At 37.9% G+C, this 16,977-nt stretch overlaps 2 protein-coding genes across 3 annotated transcripts in view; both read right to left on the minus strand.

Annotated features, from left to right (window-relative positions):
- Positions 1 to 1,178: 1,178 nt before the first annotated feature.
- Positions 1,179 to 7,128, minus strand: creb3l3l (cAMP responsive element binding protein 3-like 3 like). The gene is made up of 10 exons (XM_008418322.2): positions 7,000 to 7,128; positions 4,780 to 4,920; positions 4,307 to 4,694; positions 4,094 to 4,203; positions 3,837 to 3,929; positions 3,470 to 3,576; positions 3,260 to 3,328; positions 3,089 to 3,173; positions 2,899 to 2,992; positions 1,179 to 2,765 (listed from the first exon to the last, which is right to left on the minus strand). Exons 2-10 carry the CDS (start codon positions 4,918 to 4,920, stop codon positions 2,362 to 2,364), a joined length of 1,491 nt encoding a protein of 496 aa, XP_008416544.1. The 5' UTR covers positions 7,000 to 7,128; the 3' UTR covers positions 1,179 to 2,361.
- Positions 7,129 to 8,926: 1,798 nt separating this feature from the next.
- The window catches only part of nim1ka (NIM1 serine/threonine protein kinase a), a 10,819-nt gene continuing 2,768 nt past the window's right edge, over positions 8,927 to 16,977 (minus strand). For both annotated transcript variants that reach the window (XM_008418323.2, XM_008418324.2), the window contains exons 2-7: positions 13,901 to 14,412; positions 12,039 to 12,366; positions 11,758 to 11,870; positions 10,633 to 10,754; positions 10,405 to 10,551; positions 8,927 to 9,733 (exon numbers count right to left, since the gene is read on the minus strand). In XM_008418323.2, the coding sequence (XP_008416545.1) occupies positions 8,975 to 9,733; positions 10,405 to 10,551; positions 10,633 to 10,754; positions 11,758 to 11,870; positions 12,039 to 12,325 (1,428 nt within the window). In that variant the 5' untranslated portion in view covers positions 12,326 to 12,366; positions 13,901 to 14,412 and the 3' untranslated portion in view covers positions 8,927 to 8,974. The remainder of the gene's footprint in view (positions 9,734 to 10,404; positions 10,552 to 10,632; positions 10,755 to 11,757; positions 11,871 to 12,038; positions 12,367 to 13,900; positions 14,413 to 16,977) is intronic.

A 16,977-nucleotide genomic window follows, 5' to 3' on the forward strand; every position in this document is an offset into this window, starting at 1 on the left:
CCCCCTGCTCCCACACATGGACACCTCAGAAAACAACAAACTGAAGCTTTGATTTATATAAAAGTAAATCATTAAAATGAAATGACACATAATTGCATAAAGTACAAAATGTAAGCATTTCCCAGATCTTGATCAATATGGAACATTTGAGCATTTCTGATTCAAATCCAGTAATGAATCCATCAGCCCCTCCTCTCACCTACTAGATTAATCAGTCCAACATCCAAGCCAAGACAACTTTAGCATTTCAATAACAGGAGACATTCATCTATTGGTTCATCTAAGTTCAGGCCGAACCCTGAAGACCTGCACAAAGCAGGCTACAAATCAGTTCATTTCCTGTAACCTGTGAACATACTGCAGTCACACCAACACAGATGACTGTACAGAATCAAAGGGAACCCTGGACTCTTTAACTGCAATGTTTTACATTGATCGGTGCAATATTGGCAATCTTATCTTAGCTTTATTGAATCACGGTGTGTGGGTGTATGTTTAAAGGTTTTTTTTCTTGCTTTTAAATGCAGTGATTTTCTATGTACAGTATTTATACATTGAATTCAAGCTGCAACCGGATCACTTCAAACAGTTTGATTGTACATTGTACAGTGTCGATATAGGTTATCATCTATCTATTGGTTTATCAGGCTGATCATCCACCCATCGTTAAGTCCAGTTATCCATTGGTTCATCAGCCGTCTAACCATATGTTAATTTACCCATAAATCCACCTTTTGATATAAGCTCATATGGAAACCTAATGAGTCAAAAATGTTAGTTGACATTTTTAACTAAAAAGCAGCTAATAATGGACATTCTCTTCTCAACAAGTGTGATGTGTTGGTTTTATAAATGAGTCAGCAGAGGGCAGTAGAAAGCAGACTCGGGGAAATCTCAGAATGATTTTAAAAATCTTAGTGGAGAACCACCTAATTTAGAAAGTATTCTCTGGAGTGATTGCAAAGAACCTTACTAACAGTAAAGCAAAAATGAAAATAGCCTCTCTTTCAGCCTATGCTGGTAAGTATAATGAGTCATTTGCCTGTTGTGTTGGAACAGACCCACCCAACTGGGTCACTTGTAGCTGGACAACAGCAATCATTAAAGCTAAAAAAAAAAAGAAAAGTTTCTTGTAAAGGCAGTGCAGTCGCAAAGAAATAAACAACAAAAGTTTGTTCTTATTTATAAAAAAAAAAGTTTATTATAATAAGATATTCAGACATTTAGTTTGTATGTACAGAAAACAGTAACAATCATATATTGTATTTACATTTCATTCTCGGACTGTCAAACGTCAGTGCATTTGCTTTGACATGACTAATGTTGAAAATCTCATTTCACGTGAATTATACCAAAGCGGTTCCAGTACAATTTAGATTCCATTTGTGACTGACAGTAACAAAAAAATATATACACAAAAAATTTAAAATAAAATGTTTCACTGACAAAACAGATCATTACATTTTTGAGTATACTTTACTGCAAATAGTTCACTGAGCAAATATTTATTAATCCCCCCTTCTTAATACACATGAGTGAAAAGGTATTTTAGACTTTTACAAAGAAAGACAATTTGACAAGCTGGTAAAACATTTTACAGCAGACTGGGCATCACTAACAATTATAAACTAAGGAGCTTGTGGACATTTTTTCTATATTTCATTTTGCTTTACTGTACAAAAAAAAAAATATCAAGAGCATTTTAAAATTAGAAAGCACATGGTTACCCTTGGTACAAGGGAAATGCTAACACACTTTACTAGTCTTCTAAATGGCCAAATGTCCTGCAATGGCTTAAGCAATAGATACAGTGGTCAAACAACCACTTTGTTCAAGCTTTATGAGTCAAGCAGCTTTTCTTCTACAATACAATCTATGATGGAGGGCTGGACGTTTATTCATGGTTTTGAAGGAGCATGTCAATACTTGCTGAAGGCAAAATTAAAATGTAAAATCTTGTATATAAAAAAAAGTAGCATTGTTCCCCAGTTTGCAAATTTAGATCCATTACTTTTGGTCATCACATTGTAAAACAAGTTAAAAACCCCTTGGGGCTACTTCAGTAGCATGTGGCCTGCAGTAGATCAGAAATTTATATAATGGCAACACTGACCCTTTTTTAATATAGAAACATTCAGTAGCTCATACTGTGAAAGTTTCTTCAGTTCTTCAATGAAATCAGATAAAAAGTGCAAAAAAAACTGCAATAAATGAGAAAAGCAGTGAAAAACACCGAATATCCTGTCTGGACAGATGGTAGTATTTTTTACCTTCATCCTTATTTTAAGCTTAATCTTCCCTCATTTAACAGTAAAAAAAAAAAACGTCTCCCTCTGTTGGTTCAATGATTTAAAAATGCACCTACATCTCATCAGAGCGGTGCTGCTGTAAAATGACAGACGGGGGGCTTCGGTCGATCCAGTTCTCTTTAGATCCCGGCACGTCGTACGCCACAGCAGTCGCCACCACGGGATCAACGGACCCCTCCTTTAAAGGACCCACGCCGCCAGGCGACCCCGGCGTCATCTCTGCCGCCTGAGCGGGACTTGGGAAGTCTGCTGAGGAGTTGCTGTTGACGCCAGTCTCAGAGTCAGGCTGCTCCACCCTCTCGTAGTCGGGGGTGTGGTTCTTCTGACCGCCTGAGAAGATGGCCTTGGTGTTCTCCACTACTTCTGACACCAAGACAAGTGGATCATCCTCAGTCTCCAGGTAAAACGTAGGATCTGTGTTTTCTGATGGCACTGAGCGCAAGGTCCGGGAAATGACTGCGATAATGAGCAAACGATATTTTTTCAGAAACAAACCACAATAATGGAAAAATAGCTTTGTTTTGGCAATACAACAGAGGAAAAACATTTGCTTCGGGCTCAAAACAAAAGGAGCCATAGTGCAACTCACCGGATGAAGGTGTGTAGGACTCCTTCTGTTGAGTGCTTCCACCAAATGGATTAACGGACGGAAAGATGATGAGACAGAAAGAGAGCAGGAACACCTGAAGGAGGCAAAGACAAAGTGTGAAAAAAAAAACCAGCACAATGTTAAAGCATAATAACAAAGATGAACACAACGCCTTAGCAGACAAATTTACCATAACACAAGTGCTGGTTGTGCTGGCCTTCAAAGTAGACATCTTCACTATAGCCTGGAGTTTCCTCAGTTGCTCAATCAGAGAGCTATAAAAAAAGAGAAAGGACACATTTAGAGTAATGATGCTTGTTGTTAAAAAAGGAGCAAAGGGGGAATGTCCAAGACTTCTTACATGTTCTGTTTCTGAAGCAGCTCGACTTTCTTCTGAAGTTGCAGGTTGTGTGCAGTGCAGACAGCAACCCTGTGGAAGAAAGTCATTCAGTAATTAGTCCCATTATGTTTGTACCAACACTGTGCAGATACAATTTGAGCTTTATAGCACTTATAGCACCTATAATCCCGATTTCCCTCCCAAATTTGATAAATTATCTTTGTAGCTCACCTGCTTTCCAGTCCATCAACATACACCTTCTTCTTCTTGCGGCTCTCCTGAGCAGACTGCTTGTTGCGGATCTTCCTCCTGATCCTCTTCAAAGTCCTCTCCTCTGCCTGTCAACCAAAGTAAAGGAGGCTTTCAGCGCAATGCTGACATGACAGCAGCAATGTGCCTTAAACTGCTGCACCACAGAGAAAAACAAAAAGAAGATTTTAATGTTTTTGCAAAAAAAAAAACAAGGTGTCACTTCTGAGAAGGTAAGTAAAACAAACATCTAGAATTGAAAGAGATATGAAACGAAATCCACATGTGGTCAGAAATATTCAATGTTCTGTGAGGGGACAATTATACACAGATAGAAGCTCACAATTACCTTAGTGAGAGGCATGTGCTCGGGAATGGTGGCTCCTTCCTTTGCCAAAAGCCGCTTCTCCTCCTCAGTGAGAACAATCTCTTTGAACTGGAACTAGACGGAGAAAAATCAAAGTACTGAAACATTGTTCATTTAAACAAACATAAATACTTAAATATCACAAATCGGTGCCTTTCTAATAAACAAAGCATTTTTAATCACAATTATTTTAACTGCATTATTGTTATGCTAAATATCTGTAAGCATGTAAAACTAACCTGGTCTACTTTGGTTAGCTGAGCCAAATCATGTGCAGAGTTCTCAATGGCCAAGGTACAAGGCAGCTCAGCGGTGAAGTCCTCCTCCATGGCATCACTCACCAAGTCGTCTGTTACAAGAGAGTCGTTTTAAATCAATTTAATCTGTATGTTTACGTAAGTTCTTGTAGTTAGGTTTTCTTTATTATTATTTCAAACCTCCACAACACCCACCCAGATCAATGAAGACATCTGTATCTGGCCTCTCTGCCCTGACACTCTCCAGCACGTCCATATCTCTGACTCCGCTCTGCAGCAGAGAGTAGCTGTGATCCGCTTGGACCGACAAGGCCTCAGGGCTCTCTGCTTGCAGCTCTTCTGAGGTAAGGGTGGGGTCAGAGTGCATGGGGCTGGGGTGAGAATAGCTGGGACTGGGTACTATGTCGCTTTCACTGCCGTGTGGACTTCCCAGAGTGTTGTTGTTTCCGGCGCCTGAGCTGCTGTCGTCAGAAATGCCGCTGTCACTCCCCAGCGGGGAATGAGACGGACAGAAGGCCTCCACGTTGTCATCTCCATCTAACAAGCTGGACAGGAAATCTTCAGTATCCATACCCGTCAACATCTGCAGACAAAAATAGATTCCACTGGTTATAATTGAAGATAAAAGTAATGCCCTGGATAGCTGGTTGTAGCGCTTGAAGCCTTACTTCTTGCTCAGACAGCCAGGATTCAATAAGTCCATCTTCATCCTGAAAGAGGGGCTCAGTGCATCCATTGTTGCCGTCTTGGAACAGCAGCCCGATGAGATCTGCCCCATCCATGTCTGGAAGGTCCTCGGTGGCTGACATCTGTGACAGAATATCAGCAAACATATTTTTTAATCATGTCCCAAAAGGTCAAATAATATGAGAGTTTGGCTGATGGCTGGTTGGTGTATTAATGAGGGCTGCATTCAACTTCAAGAAACATCTGCCTTCACAAATACTTTTTATTGCGTTATCAAGTCTTTATAGCATCTGAATGGTTTCACAATATTGCCACACACTTTATTTTTATTTGGATTTTATGCAGTAATAATCCAAAACAAAGACACATGGACTAAAACAAACAAAAAATGAAAAACATACTACTATATTGCTATACAACTAAACTAACAGGTTAGACCCTGATCAAAGAAGCAACTAATTCAACAAAGGCAACATTGCAAACCTTTTTTGGCCTACATCCAACGTACACATAACATATGTGAGGCAGATAACACAATGAAATATGGAGGTGGCAGCATCATGCTGTGTGGACATGACTGGACTGGGAATCAACAATGCCAACACACATCCAGAGCTACACAAAAATTTTATTCAGAATTTGAGGCACGACTTGACAACTGCTGCAGCAAATCTCATCAAATCAAAATGAGTTTAATTCATTTTGCTTAAAGAACTGAAAACTTTCAGCCTGACAACGTACAACGTACATCGTTTCTATCGGGATAGAAACGATGCTAGTGCGCAGAGCTGAATTTTTGTAACCTGTATTTTTCATATCATGGTCTACATGTGATAAAGGTATGGAAGAATTAACACTGGATTATAGGAAATCTGTTGTTTTCTTCTTTTGTATCTAAGGAAGAAAAATAATATGAACCAGAGCACCAGTTGGATTTGCAATAAGATGTGGGGAGAGGAGGGATAAATGCAAACACAACAGAGATATGTTCATAATTTCAAAACCTTATTTCATTGTTCTTCCATCTAGTTTTACAATTCTTTGCGTTGTTTCTCCCCCCCATACAATCTCCACAACTTCCATCAAAGTCTGTGGTGTTAGTAGGAAAAAAAAACATTAAGATACTCAAGGGGTATGAATACAGCTGAAAACCACTGTACATAACACAAACATCCAGCTGGTCCCACTACCTCGAGTCAAAGCGCCTGTGAAAATATTATTTTTGCCAATTTAATGTTTTTATAAAAAAAATAATTTGCACTTCCATGATAGGGCTTGATAATGAGTAGTTAAGTTCAGCAAAAAAAAAAAACAAAAAAAAAAATCAAAGCATTTTACTATTGCTGCGCAGCGGCAGCCACGTGGCCATTCACGCTTTTCAAAAATAATTTGCATTATATGTTTTTGTGCTGCATAAACGTGCATGCATCTGTAGATTTAAAATTGAATGCGCTTTAGATGATAAGGTCTGGTGATGTTTTGTTATCGCAACAGCCTCGCGATTACAACAATGCGTCAGAACAAAGGGGACCGTTCTCTGAATCCTCTCAGCTTATGCTGCATTTGATTCCACGTGTGGCCTCCAGGCATAGGTTGAAGCCTATTGTCTCAGATCAATAGCAACAATTTTAATTAAGTTAGTTAGAAGTAAATGGGTTCTCTCTTCTGAAGAAGTTGACAACGTGGTACTACTGTACGACTGTAAACCGTCTAATGTTGCATCATCTTAAACATCTCAGCATGACCTCATCCGATAATGTGCCCCGCCCCCTTACCCTTCTCACAGGATCTGATAGAGTATCAAATGTCAAAACAAATAACACCCAGAACAAATGGATTAATAAAAGGAAGTTGGTCAAAAGGTTAAAACAAAAAATGATTTTCGGCTTGATTAAGCGTGTTTTTGCTTTGCTTTTAAACCGCACCAATGCATTGCAATGTATGTCATGTTATGTTAAACTAAGATTAAAACGGAAAACGAGGGAGCTGTTTCAAGGAGATAAAGCATAATGTTCTTTAAAAAACCCTGAAAATCCAGCTGCGTTATTAATTCCAGCAAAAAGTAAGGAATATTTTCGGAGTAACACTGACTTCTCTTAGCTGTTTTAAGCATTATGTTAAAGGCGTGGCTCCTTTTTAAACATAAAAAAAACACTCCGAAACATCCTAGTATTGGTGGCAAAAGAAGCACATTTTCTTACCGTTTGGTAGCAGAAGATGATATCAACTCAAACAAGCTCGTACGAATGCGTTTTGGTTTCTCAGCTTTTTTTCTTCCGCTACCGTGTACAGCCGGAGCGTCCTCCTGAAAACACCTTCCAACAAGGCAGAAAACGCGTCATCACGCAAAGGCGGAAACGAATTTGGTACGTAAGTTTTTTGGGTGTTTATGGGAAATGTAGTCAAATGCTTAATAAGCTAGTTTGTACTACTGACCTATTTTGATGTTTTGTGAATATGGAACCTTACTACACGAACAAAATCATTTTAAAAAAATCACATAAAAGTAGTTCTACAAATAAATTATATGATACATTTAGTAAAGTGACAATTTATTATTAAATGAAAATATGTAGTAAAATGTTATGTTTTGCAGGATCTAATATGGTAAATCTATAATGCACTGTGTAAAATTTCAAAAAAATATATAAATTAGTGAATGGACCTTTTATTGCTATAGTTATGGATTTACAGTCCATTTACCATTAAGAAGTAATAAAACTTCTCAAACTGCATTAAGTTTAGTCAAGTTCAAAGAGTAGATGTTTGTGTTTTTCCCCTATGAGCTATATTTATTGATAAACTATATTTAGCCACATAAAAAACTACCTGTACAGTTTATAAAGCAAAACATATACACATTTTAGCAATAAAGCTTACAATTATGTTTCTCTTTTTAATTTAAAGCAATATTATACTGAATAACATTTCTCAGAATTATAACAATGGTCTTGTGAAAAATATCTTTCTAGTAATGTTAATAGTCATAACAATAAGGTACTAGCAGCTGATACAAAGGCTGTGTACTGTACAATTATTTATTAAAATAATTATGAAAAGTTCTTGCGCTACATATGTTTTTTTGTTACACATACACTAGTATATGCGTAGAATATATTCTAACATTACATATTAGGATAATTATAAACCAAAGTTACCTATAAAACTAAACTGTCAATAAAAAAATCAACTAAATATACTCATGGGGTGATAATGCGCGCTAATCAAAGTTTTCTCCATGAAACTCAATCAGATGTAAAGAGAAAAGCTTTTTTGTTGTTAGTGTTTATTCTTCAATGAACAGAAGCAGTTAAGTTTTCATTTGACATTTATTTCAATCAGCACATTAGCATTGACATGGCATTGCATGATGTTTCTGATATCTGACATTCAGCCTCAGACCTTGAACCTGAAAGTAATGTTTTACCACATTAATTAATCTTCTGTTAGTTGGTTTATCTGTAATGCAATCTTATCTTAGTGTACTGGTACTCACCTTGTTTTTAGTCAAAAAGTTAGTCAACAAATTGAGGTTAATGAGGTAAATATTTGAAACATCTCATAGAGATACATCACATGTGACCCTTTCACCTGTATCATTACTGAAACCAATTTGATTTCAAAACAATGAAAAATAAGGCATTTCAGAAAATTGCACTTAAACATCAAATATACCACGTTTACTGCACTGAATGTGTATTTTTGTTTTCATATTACTGATATCGAGCTTTTTTTAGGGTGTTTCTGTTAAATTGGTGTCTTTGAACCTGGTAATAATTCCAACAATGAGCATAGAGCTGATAACTAACAGTGTTTTGTCTATACGACCCAAATGAAATTATTAGCAGTCTAACCATTATGTTGACTTTTAATTATTTACATTCCATACCTTGTTAAATCTGATATCAATTTAATTTCAAAACAAAAAAAATAAATAAACTTAATAAACTTTCTGCAGCCTTCTCACAGAGACTAGATTCAGAAGAGAAAGAAAACATACTAAGTAAGAAATATCAAGTTTCAGCAGCTCAGTGAGGTCTTGGTACGATTACTTTGACATATACTACTGGACTGAAAAGCTTTGCTAATGCAGTCTGTGCATTAGCAAATATGGTAAATCTATTAGCCCCAGGCTGCATAATCATTGAATTTCCATAGTAAAACTTAACATTTTTGTCACAGAACCACACACAGTTTAGATGTGTGCCGCAAACTGCGATACACTTTTAGTCGCTCCTTTTTATTTGTTGTAGTTGGCCCGACTTTCTGTGTGACCGCAGGCGTCCTCTCAACCACCCGTTTCTTCTGAGCCCGGTGTAGCAAGATCCGATAGACCCCAGTGATGGAGCTTCTGCAGTCTTTTCCCTGGTTGTTGAATATGTGCTCTGAAGTGATTCCTAGAGTCTCTAATGCAGCCTTTACCTCCAGCTCTTCCTCCAGCAGTTCAACTGGTTTGCTCTCAGCAAGGTGAGATGGATCTAGCTTACAAGGCTCCATGGCACATGGGAATTCCACAGGGAGCAGCCACTCACAGCCCATCATTTGCTCCACTGTATAGCGGTCCGATGGGACTGGCTGGAGAATCCCCCTGATGAGCCTCTGGCATGCCTCGGGTACCCATGGGGGAAGCACGTAAGCTCCCTCCATGATGCATCTCTTCAGTTTGGCCACAGTGTCTGCCCTGAATGGCATGGTGCCGGTCACCATAAAAAACAGCATGACTCCCACAGCCCAAATATCTACGTAAGCTCCTACATAATGCTCATCCCGGAAGAGTTCTGGAGCCGCATAAGGTGGAGAGCCGCAGAAAGTGTTGAGCGTTTCATCGCGGCGGCTCAGTGTGCTAAATCCAAAGTCCCCGACTTTGACACAAGAGCTGCTCGTGTAGAAGACATTTTCTGCCTTTAGGTCACGATGGATGATGTTATTTTCATGCTATGGGAGAAGAATAGAAATCACAGTCATAAACGTACCATCTAAACAAAATAAGAAACTAATAATGTCATGTGACAAAAACTCAAGTTAGATTAACCTGGATTTACAAAGGATCTTCTATTCTGAAATCAGTTTATAAATTTCATTAAAAAACTGACATGTAGATTTGATCTTTGAGTAGAGATTAAAAACAGGCGATGCCAGGTGATATCAGCGACATTCCAGGGTGTGAAAAAAAATTACTGAGATCAGAAAAATTAAACGTATTCATATTCCTGGGATATTTAGATATATATATTTATTTCTATCCAACCAAAACATTTGTTACAGGAATCTCCCTCCCAAAGCATAATAGGAAAAAAAAGATGCACCATTTCTGAAAAAAAAAAAAGTTAATCTGCCAGGGTTATGACCAATTTTAGGCAAACTTGAATCTATTTGAAATATTAAGGAAGAGTTTGAAAATAAATTCAAGTGGGACAAACTTCCAGAAAGGAAAGTTTATTTGATCTTTAAGTTTTATTTTATCTCATACTCAGCATACTGTTAATTCTGAGAGAGACACATATTTTGGTTGCACGGCTATTGGGACTAAGTTACAGAATGTATTCACAGTACAATTTATTGTAATTCTACTCAAATATATTCCATTAACATACGTAAGTACTCACCATGTGTTTAACAGCCGAGAGGATCTGAGCAAAGACAATCTTGCTGTCAGTGTCAGAAAGTTTTCCTTCAGTAGTAATCTTAGTGTAGAGCTCCCCTCCACCTGCATACTCCATCACCAAGTGTAGCCGTGACAACGTCTCCACCACCTAAAATGGATACAGATAGAGGCATAATGATCAGAATGAGGAAGGCTGGTTTTAAAAAGGAAAAGGAATCTAAAGACAAACCTCATATAGGCGTATGATATTAGGGTGGTGTAGTTTTTCCATGCTGGAGATCTCTCTTGAAAGCAACCTCTGAGTCTTCTGATCCAACTTAGTTTTGTCTAAGATCTTAATGGCCACTTTATCTGGTTATGCCAAAGAGAGAATTCCTAATCAACCAGAGCTCAATCACGTGACAAAAAAAAAATACAGGATTTCTTTCCATTTTAATTTAAATTAACAACATATATAAAGATGAAATTCCAGGTACATGCATGATATAAAAAACAACAGACACTGGCAATCTACTCATACTAAGAGTTTTAGCTGCTCTTTAATTTTTGTATTTTTTATTTTATACATTCCCATTTCATCTTAAAATGAAATTTAGTTTTATACATCATCGGAACTTATTTTTGAAACAGCAGCAACTTGAGGTGTACGCATTATACATTTACAATCCTAAAAAGTACGATTAAAGATCTAAAAACTTTACATATATTTCATTTAAATACCCCAGCTGATGGCTATGTGTCTTTAAATCATTAATAGAGATCCTTAAAACAGCTCTCAAGTAACCGAATACAGAAAAGTTCTCAAGCAGCAAAATGGTGTTGAGATACCTCTTTGTGCTCCAGCATGAATTATTAAGGCGCGTATTAGGCTCAGTTTCAGACGCAATATAGCTGTCAATAGAAGCATTCAAAATGCAATCCAGCTCATATTGTTTTAGAATCAGAAATAGAGTTTAAATGCAAAAAAGACACTCATAGCACAAAGAGGCATGAAGTAGCAAAATATACTATAGCACCCATGGTCTGACAGAACTACACACTCATTCGTGGCCCCATCTGTAGCATTTGATGAGGCATGCAGCAATTTTAGCTGTCGCTAAGGAAACTGGAGATCTCTAATCAATCCCTTAGGTCAAGTGCAGCAGATAGTCACTCTGTTTGTGGATGAATCAGCCTCCTCACCAGGAAAAGAGCTGCTTTATAAATTATTATGAAACAAAAACCTCTTACTCATTGATCACAACGACTCAGTCCTGAAAGAACAGAAGGCTTACTTTCAAGTTTTCAATACATGGGGCGTTTGTATCTGTCTTAGGTGTTGTCGTATGGACATGACTTTATTTGCACTAATTACCTTTTGTAAGAGCATGAATTCCTAGTTTGACATGGGAGAAATTTCCACACCCTATTTCGCCACGGATCTTGTAGAAAGCAATTCTTCTGCCCACTGTCAGCTCACGGACCACCCTGTGATGAGATTATGCAACACGAAAGGTGATATTTTTTTTCCAGAATTTAACAAACTCACAAGAAAGGATTGCAGTCTAAGGCAAGTCAATCAAAAATGGAAAAGGTAGTTCAAGTCCAAAGAAATGTCAGACTGTAAAAAATAAGACTTTTTCTCTGAAATCTTACCTTTCATCCTGACACATATCCAGGTTCAGCCTTTCCAGAGGAGTTAGGCGACGAACAGTGGCTCCCTCATCATCTGTGTTGATGTCAGAGCTATCCTGCCTGCTCCAGCGGCTGTACCTTTGTCCGCCAGAAACCACAGCTGTCCCTACAGTGGACCCTCCAGCAGAGTCTCCGTTAGACTCCCTGGAACCTGCTCCTGAGACCGAGCTGTTCCCAGTGGTGCCTGCTGTCCCAGTCCCAGCTTCAGCTCCATCTGGGCTGCTCTCGGACGGGCAGACAGCAGTCATCCTGCGAGGGACGCTCAGGGAGGAGTGGGCTTAGGCCATAGCTAGGAGTAATGCAGAACAGGAGGCAGAACGGAAGAAGTCATTTTCTACTTTACTTCCTTTTTCATTTCTTACTTTCCAAAACTTTGAGCACCTGAAAATATTCGTTAAGTTGATGTGAAGACATCTGACTATTATCACTATGCAGGCAAATTTTAATGGATTAAAATAAAATGAAAAAGTCATTTTAACATTTCAGGGAATAAAGTGAAAACCATGCAGATTCAATGCACACAGAGTGAAAGAATAAAAAATAAAAGACTAGCAAAAATCATAAGACAGAAATGTTTTGTTCGGGGCAAAACAATCACAGGAAAGATTAAAAACTAGACAGATGTAATTGGAATCCCCCCAAAGGAAGGTAAGCCACAAAAACACATTGCTCCTTAAGTTGACTTTTGCCAGAGAGAAGAATCCAAGCATATTATTTGAAAGTTAAATAGAAGGGAAATTTGTGGTTGAAAAAGTGTTTGCAGGTGAACAAGGTTTGGATTGTGATTGGAGTCGGCGCTTCCAATACCCACCTCAGGATATGGGATGCAACTGTCACATTCCTTCTGTTAAGTCACTCCTAAACCAGAGTGAATTGTTTTACTTATTCATATTTACTAAAGTAAAAAGAAAAAAAATGAAAAGAAAAACCCAAAGTCCATTTTGTCAGAGAAAAGTAAATTTTGTGTTTCATTTGGAAATCAAGATTAGGGTTTAGGGGAAGAGCGGAGAGGAACATGATCCAATCTGAATAAGGTACCGTGTAAAGTTTCCACAACATTCTGTAATGATTTGGGGATTGATGTCTTCTAGTGTTGGTCGATCGATTGTGCTTTAGCAAGTCCAAAGTCAAAGCAGCCGGAAATCATAGGGCACTTCATGCTACCCGTGCTGACAAGCTTTATGGAAACATTGATTTAATTTTCTTGTATGATTTGGCATCTATCCACACTGCCAAAAGTACCAATAAAAGGTTATACCTAGTTGACCAGCACACTGTTCTGACGAAAACTGCATGTATAATCCATTGAGTACTGTCATGAGGAAAATGATAGATGCCATAACCAACAATGAAGAGTCACAGACTGATCACCTTCATGCCAAGCTGCACTAATGTAGCAATTCATCAAATAGAACCCTGATCAAGAAGTTAGTGCATATGCTGCACTGCACCTCTGGGTCAGAATTTATTTTACTGATATTCTGTATCATTTTTTTTCTGAAAAATTACATTTTGGGTTATAAGCCATAATCATAGCATATATAAACATTATAAATAAATCATTGAATAATGAATCTACACTATGCATAAGCGCAGCCTAATAATAATAATAATAATAATAATACATGGTTTTGACTTATTATATTCATTATTTTTGCTGTAAAATAATACAAATCTTCCTAGATTCAAAAAACAACATTTGAATGTAATGAGACATAAAAGAAGGAAAATATAAGCAGGTACCCATTACATGGCTATTATCTGATCAAAATATACTTTTACTAACTTCAACTATGCAACAAACACAGAAAAAATAAACTTACCTTCTAGTGTGTGATTCATTTTCAAGATAAATCCTTTCAGTTTTGTCACTGCATCAGTGTTGTATAGGCACTTCTATTAAAGAAGCAATATTCACAGTTTCTTTCTCTTTATCAGCTCAACACCTCAACACATTTTTGGATCTAAGAGCCCATGTTTTATCCAAAATGTCCCAAATACGCTGCAGCTGAAGCTAGCCAGAAAAGAACAATATGACCAGATTGTCACTGGATGCTTGAAGCTGTTATGCTGTTGCTTTTGGGGGATTTTCTCTGTCAATCTTCCACTTTCCCTCGCTTATAGCTGTGTCCGAAGGTTCACCAAAGCACGTATTATCAGATTCATGCTCACTGCTGTCTCAGAGCGGGGGCGTTAATGGAGCCTTTTGTGTCTGAGTATTAATAGGCCATGAGGTGAGGAGGAGGGGAGAGGAGAAGGATGCGAGAGGTTGAAAGAGTGAGGATGAACAGGTGATTGTGTCAGGGTGCAGCCACAGGGTGACAGCCAGGACAACCTGTGAAAAGAACAAAGACAAACAGATTGCACAAATTTGAATTGGTTTTTAAGCCTATTCAGCTGCTTAGTTTCTTTAGGAGGTTTCAAATTTGAAACCTGTACTTTACAGCATTATTTAGAGGTTTATTTATAGGTTAGTACATATTTTATGAACTGCATATGACTTTTCCCCCCAAAATTGTCTCATCTTGATAATATAGCAGGAACATTACCATCAGTGGTTTTGCTTGAAACATTAATAAATCGCGAACACCACCTAACACTTTTTTGCACCACTTGCACGAGAAGGCCAATACGCATTTCTTATTGCACATTTTTTCACTCGAATGTACAATAATGCATATTGTAATTCATAATTAGGAGCTCACTGATAGATTGAGGTTGCTATGGCAGCTGGGTTGAGCAAATCAAGATTTGGTAATAGGAAGAAAACCTTCAAAACTACCGGTGTGACTAAGCAAAATAATTTCAATTGCAGAGTGCTCACTGTCAGCTTCTTTATTTGCGTCTGTGCATCAGTGTGGTGGTGTGGTTGAATAAGCGTGGAAGAAGGTGATAATTGTATGCTGTTCAGAAAACAAAGCTCTAACGATGCCCCAGGAGGAAGAACAGAAGAAAAAAAACACATTAGAGATGAAAATGAACTAGGCTTATGTAAAACACATATTTTGTATTAAATAATATGCAAAGTTTGCTCAGACAAGACACTGCACCCATCAGTTACCTAAATTAAACTTATGCTATTAACGTACAAAACCAACATAGAGCAAGTTAAATTTAGTTTCGATTAATCAATTGCTCAGTATAATTTCATGGCAGTTTTATATACCAATACAATGACATATTTCAATGACTTTACATCAACTACCATGTCCTGGTTGGTTTACAGTTGTGCCACTCTCCAACCATTGCCAGATGTTTAACTGAACAGTGCAGAAACAGAGCAAATATATCTATATGCAGACAATCTGTGCACTAAAGAAATCAAAACCATGCATCATTTTCACCCTGGAGCACTATTAGGAATTGGTCTCTCAAATAAAATCAAAACGGTACTCACCAACATTAGAAGTGTGTACCTCAAATGTGACAAAACGTATACATGTGTGCAATCTTTTGATGAACACAATGGCACTTAAAATTAATCCATTTGTCATTCTCTGCAATAATAAGTTTAATCAAAACTGCCAAACAAATTCCTCACAAACAAGTCTTAAAACTTTGTATGACAGAAACAGATCTAGTTACAATAACAATGTTTCTCTCATGACAGATTTAACTATCCTGAAGGTATAACTGAAGATTGTTCTCTTTTATTAAGCATTAAGTCTTACAGCCTTCAGACACCTTCCCACCACTGCAACATTCATATTTAAGAATTGACCTCCTAAGCACCTTAAAAAAACACTTTAAGAGTGGAAAAAAACCCTAATTTTACAGCATTATTTAAATAACGTAAAAGACGAACAGCATGTATTTTAAACCCCTTAACTGTTAATAATATAGGCATAAAACTATGAATTGCTCCAAAGATTGGTAGGAAGCGCATCTGATAATGGTTCTGCAGAATCTTCAATCTGTCCATCACTGCCATTTGTAAATATAATGGCCTAAAAATGCTGTGCATGAATATGATGTCAGAAACTAGTGCAGGAGTCTGCAAACGACTGTTAAACACAATCTGCTTTGCCAAGTATGAGGCCTTCCTTACCCACTGCACAATTATTGCTGCAAGAATCACTTAAGGCAAACATCAGGCTGTGCTGCTCACTCTCCTGCTGATTGTTCTGCTGCTATCAGCAGCCTCTTTATGGCTTCCAGCAAAGGAGAACTTAAGCAGCTCATCCACGGCAGTTGTGGATTAATTATTGCGCTATCCACCTGGTACGCTTCCCGTCACCGACAAAACTCATGTCGTGTGTTTAACAGTGCAAAGAGGAGGCAGAGAGGAGTGGTTCATCACTAGTCTTTTAAGCTAGTGATAAACATCAGTAGGTGAACATTTTAAGAACATTTGTCTGGTTGTGTTTGCATCCCAATTTCTATTTTTACCCAAAGTAAGACCTTCATCATACATCTGCACCAGTTAGTGCAGAAATGACTCTCCACACAAAGGTTTCTCCAGTGTGTTAGTTAAGATGCATAGTTGAAAATAATAGAAATTTCAATAGTGAAAAAGTGTAACTATAAAGACATTAAATATCCTGGGAACAGAGGGACTGGCCTCCCTGGAATGTCTTGGCAAAAATGTTATTTGTTCTAAAGAAACGAAAGAAGAAGAATGTGATCTCTAAATCCCTCCCTTTCCTATAAAGGCAAATAAAAGCAGTTTGAGGCAAAGATGCATCAGCATCAGTACTTTAAAGCCATCCATCCATTTTCGGGAGGGTTGCTGGTGCCCATCTCCAGCTAACGTTCCGGGCGAGAGGCGGGGTSRCCCKGGACAGGTCGCCAGTCTGTCGCAGGGCAACACAGAGACACACAGGACACACAACCATGCACACACACTCTCACACCTAGGGGCAATTTGGAGAGGCCAATTAACCTGACAGTCATGTTTTTG

The sequence above is a fragment of the Poecilia reticulata genome, linkage group LG9 (genome assembly GCF_000633615.1).
Source record: "Poecilia reticulata strain Guanapo linkage group LG9, Guppy_female_1.0+MT, whole genome shotgun sequence".
NCBI lineage: Eukaryota > Metazoa > Chordata > Actinopteri > Cyprinodontiformes > Poeciliidae > Poecilia > Poecilia reticulata.

Excerpts from the sequence above, each read along its gene's own strand:
- creb3l3l (XM_008418322.2), bottom strand. The coding sequence starts at position 4,920 with ATGTCAGCCACCGAGGACCTTCCAGACATGGATGGGGCAGATCTCATC. Across the intron at positions 3,577-3,836 it reads AGCACATGCCTCTCACTAAG|GCAGAGGAGAGGACTTTGAA; the intron begins GTAATTGTGAGC and ends TTTGGTTGACAG. Across the intron at positions 2,993-3,088 it reads CAACCAGCACTTGTGTTATG|GTGTTCCTGCTCTCTTTCTG; the intron begins GTAAATTTGTCT and ends TGCCTCCTTCAG.